Source organism: Phyllostomus discolor, chromosome 4, assembly GCF_004126475.2.
Source record: "Phyllostomus discolor isolate MPI-MPIP mPhyDis1 chromosome 4, mPhyDis1.pri.v3, whole genome shotgun sequence".
Classification (NCBI taxonomy): Eukaryota; Metazoa; Chordata; class Mammalia; order Chiroptera; family Phyllostomidae; genus Phyllostomus; species Phyllostomus discolor.
In genome coordinates this window covers 150,686,190-150,696,701 of record NC_040906.2, presented here as the reverse complement: position 1 = coordinate 150,696,701, position 10,512 = coordinate 150,686,190, and the positions used below count along the sequence as shown (strand labels likewise).

At 40.4% G+C, this 10,512-nt stretch overlaps 1 protein-coding gene across 1 annotated transcript; it reads right to left on the bottom strand.

Moving 5' to 3' along the window:
* Positions 1-227: 227 nt before the first annotated feature.
* Positions 228-4,461, bottom strand: PNRC1 (proline rich nuclear receptor coactivator 1). Its single transcript, XM_028509326.2, has 2 exons — positions 3,756-4,461; positions 228-1,588 (listed from the first exon to the last, which is right to left on the bottom strand). The coding sequence occupies exons 1-2, from the start codon at positions 4,290-4,292 to the stop codon at positions 1,145-1,147; spliced, it is 981 nt and encodes a 326-aa protein (XP_028365127.1). The 5' UTR covers positions 4,293-4,461; the 3' UTR covers positions 228-1,144.
* Between the last annotated feature and the right edge of the window lie 6,051 nt (positions 4,462-10,512).

Below are 10,512 nucleotides of genomic sequence, written 5' to 3'. Positions count from 1 at the left end.
ACTGGAATAGACCTTACAAATATACTACTGAGTAAATGAACAAAGGTTGAACTTTAAATACATAAGCTGTTGTGTTTATCTTCAAGCTAACTTTAGTATCCAAATCTCCACTTATTTTAACATCAAGTATGCTTGTTTCAACTGCCACCATTTGTTATCAATATAAACTCAGTAAACCAAGTGTCATTTCTTTCACTGAAAATGTATGGTGCAGTCAAGTCAACTGCTTACTTTCTGAAAAAGTTCATACATAAATATATTCTAAGTTATAAACTGATCAGGTTTACTTTTAACCATAACCATTTCTATTTGTAAGATGGGGAATTTCTCCCTTAAGTGATATGTGTAATTACTGGCCCCTCTAAATTCCAGAGTGAGAGGGGACAATTAAGTATAGTTAAAGATGTTTAGCCAGTAAAGTGAAAGTTAAAATCCACCTCCTAGTCACATATTCAAACATGAAAAACAGGCACACACAAAGAGTCCAGACTAGTTTAAAAGGGGGAGAAAGGGGCCAAATTATTATTTAAAAATTTGATTACAACCAATTTTGTTGGCAATAACATTAGAGGTATTTTAAATTTGAATGTGGACAAACCAAAAATCAGAGATTAAGTTTGGTAAACATGAGAATAGGAGTTTTCCAGTAATTATAGGTAAGAAGGCAGAAATCAATTTAGAGAAACATAGACAAACCTCATGTTTACAATGATTGTGCCACAGATTTAAAATTCAGTAGTGCATTAGTAAACTGTTCACATTTAGATCTTCACCTTAAGATTCGACAGCTGTTTCTTGAAAAATCTCTTGGTACCTTGTGCAAATTGGTCTTCCATGTGCCTTAGCACACACTTAAAATTTCTCCATTGTATATATACAAAACACCTACCATTTGGGCAGGGCAAAATACACTTTCATAACAAAACTATAAGTACCTCTCAAGTATGAACAATATACACATAATACATGGTATACAGTATTTACAAAATATAAAATATAATACAAGCTGTTTGTAATTTTTTAAACTCATCTTTTGCACTTGTAGGCTGCAACAAGGGAAATTGCCATTTTTGTACCAGTTTTCTTTCAAGAGTCCAGAAATTTTGGAAAAATTATGTTTCACATACATACTGAAATCCAAGACCTAAGTTTGAACTTTTAGGAGAGTTTTTAAGTGTACTGCCATCAATTCCCTATTTTGGTTGGAATTTTCAATAGTGCTTCCCATCCAGTGACTGGGTGGCTTTGGAAGAACACTAGGAGAAGGTGGATCACTAAACTTTGCCCCAGCATAATTTTCCTTTTGGCTCACTTCAGTTAAAAATGCAGATTTCTTCAAATGCTTTTTTTTAATGTTCTCAGTATTTTTAAAAGACTTTTTTTCCTGCTTCTGAATTATATCAGATGAAACAGAATCCTGCCAAAAGTTATTTTCATTTCTTTTTGCAGAGGTGATCTTGGTTAGTGGCAAGTTATATTTGCTTTTCTGTCTGTTTATCTTTGGTTGTTCACACAAGTGCATACCATGAACAAGCTGCCCGTGGGGAATGGTAATTTTCTCCGATTTTCCCATGTTTGATATTAAAACCTGCAAAGACAAGGAACATAAAAGTGAATACAGGCTCATGATAAAAACCAGTCATTAACCTCACTAACTATATAGCTAATATATCTCTCATATGTATATTTAAAAGTTACCCTGGACTTCAGTCCACTGTCTTGGTTAAAAACGTTAAGAGGCTGGCTGCACTTATCAATGGAAGCCCAAATATGCACACACCACCAAAAATATAATTACCACTGCTACCAGTGTGCAATGTATAAGCCAGTTCTAAAATGTCAGAGTAAAAACACAAAGTAATCCCAAGTCCATGTTTCTATAATTCTAAGGAAAAGTAATGCCAACTGGTTTCTGACAAAAGTCAGTGTTTTTACAATAGGATGTTGCCAAGAAATATTTTCTAATGCTTTTAATTTTGGTTGTTTGAGAGTCTCGTGAAAAGTAAAACTATTATTTACCTCTAAGACAGGTACTTTAGAAAAAGTTATTTTGAAATAAAAGTTTAATTAGCAGAAGCTTGATTTTAGGTAAAGTTGTTTTGGTAATGGTTAATAACTAGCTTCTAAAAATTTTTCAGATACCTAAATACTAAACTGAAACCTCAAAGTACTGAAATACTTAACACTTTTTATCATCTTTTCCAGTTAAAACAAACGCGAGGGGCGGGGGGCCGGCGGGGAGTTTCCTGCCTGCCCCTATTTTCTGGTTTCACAAGTGCTTCAAGAACATGACCACACATTCTAATCACTTAACTCAAGTGATCCTTATAGGAAGGTACAGCCAGATGAAAAGTATGAAGTAACCATCCATTAGATCACACGGCCCTTCCAACACTTGTATATAAAGTGGTAGGGAAGCAGAACACAATAACAAAGAACACGAGGTAACATTTCACGTCATAAGGGAAAATGCTAGCAAAGCTTCCTGGGTTTAACACATTTCTGGGGGTAAAAGGAATCTTACTAACCAGGAATCAAGAAGTGCAAAAACTCCCTTTTATTGTATTTCAGAACCACCATGGGATTTTAAAACTTGAAAGGAATTTAAGAAAGTAATATAAGGAATTACGCTGAAGAAATTTAATTTTTCCAAGGGCACAGCTTGATAACCTGCAAAACTCTCAGTACAACAGATTTTCAAAAAATGGCAGTAACTTAATTTTCATTTAATTATTAAAACTTTGTCAACAGAAAGTTTTTTTGATATAAAAATTACTTTCATTTCAAATCATTTTAGCTAATCAGTTACCTGATTATAGAGTTCATCTGATTAACTCGAGTTAGAGTTACTCTGATTTAGTTAACTGATTTGGCAAGTCAGTTAATTTTACCCTAGTCCAACAGCTTGGCAATTGGACAGCATGAGGTCAATTCGACTGATAGATAACTCTTCTTTCGACAATTTCAGTCCGAACACAAGTAACTAAGCCATTTTCTACTAAGAAATCCGGTATAGAATAGTGAAAATCGTTAAATAAATTCTGTTCATCTGAAACTAGGACACAAAATATATCGTTTCGAAGAGGCAAGAATTCTGCCGCCACTCCTGTCAACTTTGAAAAGTTAACTACAGCTAAGTAGGTCGGCCACGCGAAGGGCAGAGCCCCAGTTGGATCGGCGCCCTAACAGCTCAGCAAAAATCCAAGCCAAAAGAAATCCAGCCAGTGTAGCCCACTCCTAATTCCTCGCTGGGGGTGGGTGTGAGTGTATGCGAGTCGCCCACTAGTCTTGGAGCTACCCACCGACAGGAAGCAGAAAGCTGGCCCGACCCTTTCTTTAATACCCCCACCCGGCCGCGCCTCCTTCATGAGCACCGAAGCGCTCCGCACGTAGCGCGCGCTGACGTCAGCCCCGCGGCCCCCATCCCTCCCCACCCCGTTGCGCGTCCAGAAAGCTGAAACCCCTTGGAACGACGCCAGGCTTCTAAATCCGGGCTGTTGCTGGGGCGCAGCCACTCCTCTCATTGGCTGGTCCTCGGGAGCCAATCACTAACGCCACCGCATGCCTCCGCCTCCCCCTCCCCCTCTTACCCTCGGCAAGAACGGAGCAGGCGTCACGGAAACTTCCCTCCCGAGTAAACAGCCGCCCCTTATCCCGGCCCCCCTCTGTGCGGGGCCCCTAAACCCACAGCCTGGCCGTGGCCATTTAAGGTCCACAATTCCTCAACAGTCCCCATGCCCCCTCGTGGAACTCACCTCTTTTCTAAATGAGGGTTGGCCAGGCACCGCAGGAGGTAGCGGACCAGGGAAAAGGCTCGCGTCCTCAGTTTCGGTTGCAGTCTCAGGACCCGGGGCCGAGGCGGCAGCCTGGTCCGGGACTTCCTGCGCTCGGATCCGGCCCGTTGAGCTCCGCCCGCTCTCCAGGCTCGGCCGGTGCTGCTGGTACTGGTGGAAGCGGTTGGGCAGCTGCCCCGCCGGGCTGGCCCGCACCTTCTTCTTTCGCCGCTTCTTTGGAGCGGCCCGAGGGGTGCCCCCCGCCGGGACGAGGCTGCAGTTGGGCAGAGGTGCTGGGACGCGAGGCTGAGGGGTCAGACACGGGCCGTCACCCCCTAGGAAGTGAGGGAGAAACAGGGTGGGGGGCAGTGCTCGGGGGTCCGGAATCCGGGGTAAAGGCGGCGGAGCCGAGGGCACCATCGGGAGGGCCCCGAAGTAACCGCGGGCGGAAAAGCCCAGGGGCGCAAGGCGGCCGCCCAAGACAAGCGGCTCCCGCTGCGGGACGGAGACGACAGTCATGGCGCTAGGAAAAAAGTGGTTCCGCAGGAAGAGAAGGAGCAAGCGAAGCCAGAGATGAAGGCGGCGCGGCTGCTGCTAAGAGAGCCCGAGAAGAGCGCGGACAGGGACTCGGGCGGTGGCGGCGCAGCAACAAATAGCCTCAGCTCTAGCTCCAAGTGTTGTTATCGGAAGCTCCTCCCTGCAACCACCCACCTCCCCGCAAAAACCCAATCAGAATACGACAGGGCATGCCACCCCCGCGGCTCCGCCCCCATCGCCTCTGAAAGGCACACACAAACAAGTAGCTTGCTGCAGAGGGGCACAAAGAACGCGCACTGCGCAGGCGCTGCCAACGGGCTCTTTCAGGAAGAGTCGGCCCCGCGAACAATGAAGTTCCTTTCCAGACCCACCTCCCCCTCCCTTCCCCTTCGACGCCCCCGCACCTCGCAGCCTAGGCAGGGGTCAGATTGAGTTTGGGAATGGGTTTGGCGGGCGAGAGGGAGGGAGAAAGAATCCGGAACCACCTAGGCCAATGACCCTGGGCTTTGTTTTATCATAAGCCCAACATAATTGCATTATTGGTTTTATTTATTTCAAAGTACGTTTTGGGGGTTTCTCTCCTAGCAATCGTGAACGAAATCAGTCCACATTAATATTTGGTCAAGTGTAGCTCACGTTTTTTTCATTTACTCGGATGAGCAAAAATGCTCGTTAGCCGTGGTAATCCGAGTGAGAATTAATGGAATGAAATTGAAATTCGCCCCTTAATGTATAAAAAGTTCTCCATAAATCCGTAATTGGGCTTTGGAAATGTTTCTGCTTTCATACTTAAAAGAACTGTGAGACTTTGGGATCGCAAAAAGGCGCCTGACACTGAATAAGAAGTAATGGAGGAGGCTTGCGTCTCTAAGGAGAAACCGAAGTAGCTCTTCAACCTAGTGTATTTTCCTAGCTGTGTGTTGATAGGAATCTCGCTCTGGTTATTTCTCGGCTCGGCATTCACTCACACACACACACACACACACACACACAACACTTGTGGCTGTTTAATGAGCACATACGGACAAGGAACGGTTCTTTACGTAAATTATCTCATATGTGCTTAAAATTACCCCAACAACTAGGTTCTTATTTTACAGGAGAGGAAACGGCTTAGAAAGGTAAGAAGTGCCTGTGAAATAGAGTAAATTAGTATTATAATTTGAACTCCAGTCCATGTTTGGCAAGAAAAAAGTTTTAGCATCCATACTGCCTGCCAAACTAGATTGTAAATTTTTAGAACGTCCCAGTAATCTTACATTTCTCTGCCAATTAGCTCTGTTGGTTAGAGCTTCTTCTGGATAAGCCAAGATTGCTGGTTCCATCCCAGATCAGGGTACATACAAGAATCAACCGTTGAATACATAAATAAGTGGATCAACAAACTGATGTTTCTCTAGCTCTCTCAAAATTCTAAAAAGTTAAAAAAACCCCAAAAACCTCACACTTCTCTACCCACCACAGTCTCTAAGCAATATTTTTCAGCTTTGTAGTACTTGGTAAGTGTCTTATGATTGAGGACAAGGTTGGACTTCGCAGGGAATATACAGAATAAGGTTTCAATAACTTTATACAAACTTTTAGTGCTACATTCTATCGTTAATGATTACTGACTTTTATCATATTTGCTGGATTTTGTTTGCTTTTTCTTTCCAAAACTTAATACATAGTAAGCTCCCCTGTTCATTGGATGAAAGGGAATCATACTTTTAGAGCCGTAAAAGATCTTAGAAAACCTTTAATTTGAATTTTTGGGCCTGTAAATTGAAGTTGAGTTTAGGATTGGGTGAGGAGCATGGCGTGGCAAAAGTTGGTGGAGAAGATCAGGCAAATATTATAAAACCTTGGAATGAGTAAATCTGTTCTTTTCTTTTTAAAAGTTTCTACTTTCTCATGTGTTCTCATTTTATTTTAATTCTTTAAAGGATTACTCTAACTCTATAAAGTAGATTGAGAAAGGTTCTATTTCACATGTGATGTTTAAATGCCTCTAAAGTTAAAGTACCTTGCTTAAGGGTTACACCATGAGTCAGGGACTAAATCACGTGAATTCCCAATGCCTAGTCCAGTGTTCTTTTTCCTATATCCCAAGGCCTAGCAGGGGTGTCCAACCATTTGGTGTCTCTGGGCCACACCGGAAGAAGAGTTGTCTTGGGCCACACATTAAATACATTGTGACATGTAATCACAAAAAAGTCTCATGATGTTTTAAGTAAATTTACGATTTTGTGTTGGGCCCCATGTATAGCCATCCTGGGATGCATGCAACCTGTGGGCTGCAGGTTGGACATCCATGGCTAGAGCCTGACTTTATCTTAGGGTAATATAACATCATCATGGGGAATAATGTGTCTTCCAGGGGACTTCAAATCGACAGTCAGTTCAGTGAGGCCCTTGGTCAAATACACCTATTATACTGCCTGTGAGTTACTGTGTGGTACTTAGATCTCCCTTTGAGGCCTGAATGGTAGGCCTCCTGTTAGACCCTGGGTTCTGTACTTTTAAAAAGGTAACCTTGCAAGAGTATTTGAGATCTTGCTTCCCAGCATATATCCTTGGTTTGGCTCAAAAAGTCTTTTATAAAAAAAATTTTTTTTAAAGGAAGAAAGGGAAGGGAAGGAAAAGAAACCTTGCAGCTGTAGCCATGTGGGTGAATGGTGCTAAAATGGTGGCCTCCACTAAGAGACTGTGAGCTAGAATGGCTCATCAGAAGAGAGCAATCCAGGTTTTATGAGACGAATTATTGGATTTTATGTTACTCTTTGTATATAATTTCTAAAGTCTTATGTTAATATTCAAACCTGGTTTCATCTGTGCTATATGATATAAAGGAAAATATTAGATGCTCTTGTCTGGGCCCCACGGGCTAATCGTAGGGGTACAAGACATTCCAAGGGTAAAGTAAATCTTGGGTGGTCGGTCTCTCAGGGTTCTTGAAGCTTTTTGTTCCAGTGCATGCCTTGGTTTTATTTTTGTTAATTCAACAGTTTCTTTAGAGGAGTTTGTTTGTTTTTTAAATAAACAATTGACATTCAAGAGTGGGGAAAAGAGGTAAATACCACAAATAACAAAGAATTAAAAAAAACAAAGAGGTAAAGGCTAAGTGTGAAATAAGCAGTTTATCAGCATAAGCACTTCAGAACCCTCTGAATTCCTGTCCTCTCTTCTTTGTCTCTTTCATTTTGCTTCAGTCCTCCTACTCTCCCTTTCTTTGTCTTGAACACAATCTTTCTCTCCTCCTGCTCTGAATGTCTTTTGTCCCTCCCTTGCTGTGACTTTATTTTCACCTCCTCTACCTATTGTGACTTAGACCTTAAATGCCTAAACCTCAAGTGACACCTGTGTGAACAAAGAAACACTCCAATTTATACTTTCCTCAATGCTCAAATTATTAATCTTTCAAATCTATGACCTAACATTTAAGCAGCGAACACAACCAGGAAATCAAAATATTTAAACTTAACAAATACACATTTCCCTGACATTTAAGCATTGATTACAAACTTTACTTCATCAACATACTCTGGAAAGTTTAATTAAAATTATAAGGTTTATATTTAAAAGCAAGAAAAGTGCACACATTTTCAGAATAATGACAAAATTTACACTGACACTTAAGTTGCCTCTAAAGTATTATTACCATAGGTTGAAATTAATATCTTCATTATGCCTACACTTAAACTTTTCTGGGCTTGCAGTAGCGTTACTATATGTTTATTTCTTAGATCTTCCTAAGAGGATCAGCAGACCTGTGCAGGTTGTACTTTGCATAGGAGTGCCTGGCTGAAGGGGCAGGGGGAACTGAAAGACAGCTCTCACTCTGCTCTTAAGGTCATCTAACTGAAAGCTGGACCACCCGGAGGACTGGAGGTGTGTCTTTTTCTTACTGGTACAAAGGTGTAAAAAGGACTAGTGGCAGCCCTAGGGTACAATAATATATTAGAGATACAAAATTCTAGTTATATTATTATAACTAGGATATATTTATAACTAGAGATATGTTATATATTATAAAACCAAAAGAAGAAGCATGTTATTTAGAACAGTTGAGGTTTTAACCAATTGAATCATAGTTGGATCACAGGCCTGCAGTGCCTTCTGGCTGGCTCTCCTTTTATATATTGATAAAACTTTTCAAATCCTTGCCACTTACAGACTGCAACCCTATGCCTGTCCCAAAATGGTGTGTGTGTGTGTGTGTGTGTGTGTTTTAAAGATTTTTTTATTTTTAGAGAGGGAAAGGGAGGGAGAAAGAGAGGGAGAGAAACATCAATGTGTGGTTGCCTCTCACATGGCCCCCCACTGGGGACCTGGCCTGCAACCCAGGCATGTGCCCTGGACCTGGGATTGAACTGGCGACCCTTTGGTTTACAGGCCAGCACCCAATCCAATGAGACACACCAACCAGGGTACCCAAATGTTGTGTTTTTAATGTTTCATTTGGCCACCTTATAGAACCCAGGTTCTTATCATTATATATTTACATAGACTGTTTAAAAACTGATTTGTCTCATTAATTTGTTACTATTAATAGTACCATTGAAAAAGTTCATCTTTTATGAGGCATGGACGGTTGCTATATTTTAGTACATATGATATGCTATCATCTTGAAACACACTATTGGATTCTCTTTCTACTAGGTCATTTTGGACCCCAGTGTTGATTTTATGTTGAATCTCCTTTTTACCTTGTTGTCAATGATGTGGAGTACTTCTTTCTGTTCTTGGTATACTTAATATTTTTGGTTAAGGACTACTTGGCTGATTCCCAATTCCCTCTATTCATTCCTCCCTACTTTTGCAACTAGAGAAAAGTCATGTCTTATAAACTAATATAGGCTTTAAATTTTAAAAAATCCTAAGATATATAACTCTATAATTATTAAACTTCTAAAAAATTAACATATGTATTATCACATTCACTATCTTTTATAGCTACTACCTATTACTAAATTATAAACATTTTCCTTTGGAGAATCACTAAGGACTTTCAGAGATTTACATAGTTTCAGTTATCTATAATTATTTTCCCTTTGTGCTCAAACTGGTACAACTTGGCTGGTGAAAGACTTTTTTTTTTTAGATTTTTATTTATTTATTTTTAGATAGAGGGAAGGGAGGAAGAGAAACATCAATGTGTGGCTACCTCTCATGTGCCCCCCACTAGGGAACTGGCCCACAACCCAGGCATGTGCCCCGACTGGGCATCTAACTGGCAACCCATTGGTTAGCAGGCCAACACTCAGTCCCCTGAGCCACAACAGCCAGGACCCAGTGAGAGACTTTTAAAGATGGTTCTTCGGAGTCTTCAGTATTTCTCCCAAACATTTTTAAAAACATTCTTGCTTTAGAGTGTTTTTTATTTTTTAATTGATTTGAGAGAGAGAGAGAGAGAGAGAGAAAAAGATTGATTTGTTATTCCACTTATTGCATTCATTGGTTGATTTGTGTATGTGCTCTGACGTGAGATTAAACCCACAACCTTGGTGTATTGGGATAATGCTCTAAGCAACTGAGCTACCTAACCAGGGCAAAACATTCTTGCTTTATATGAACAACAGTCTGTTCCAGATTATCTTGATCTTTTTCTGAACTAAAATATGGAATAAGCTATTTTATAAGGAACCCTTGTTCCTTTAAATGAAGAGATATATTAGTGGCAAAATCTGGGCATCGGGGTGAATATCAGAACACCACATGAGTACTTCTCTACCAATCCATCTTCAACTGACTGAATGTTGTATAATAAATAGCCCCTCTCAAAGCAGAGGTAGAAAGTTCTGGTTTCACCATAGATTTTTAACTCATTTAATTTCTGGAATCACCTTATAGATTCCAGGTCCCTTTTGTATATAACCTTTATTTTCATTTGCTTTTTAGAAAAATATTAACCAATGTCACCAATACATTTAATTTAAAATTTAAAAAAATTTGTTTCACATTAAAGCCCTTGTATTAGTCAATGATTCGTGTTCAGTATTATTTGAACTATTTGCTGTTCATTACACAAAAGGAAATATTTATGTTTGAAATAAAACAGGTGTGTGGGGGGAAGGAACACTGCATGAGTACAGATTGTGATTAGGATAATATCACTGGTAGGCCATTTATTGGGCAAAATTGGAAGACATTTCTTTTTTGAATTCTCATCCAAGGATATGTTTATTGATTTTAGAGAGAAAGGAAGGGAGAGAGAGACATT

Bases quoted from the DNA above. Each gene is read 5' to 3' on its own strand.
- PNRC1 (XM_028509326.2), bottom strand. From the start codon at position 4,292: ATGACTGTCGTCTCCGTCCCGCAGCGGGAGCCGCTTGTCTTGGGCGGC. The intron at 1,589-3,755 runs GTGAGTTCCACG...TTGTCTTTGCAG, and splicing joins AACCCTCATTTAGAAAAGAG to GTTTTAATATCAAACATGGG.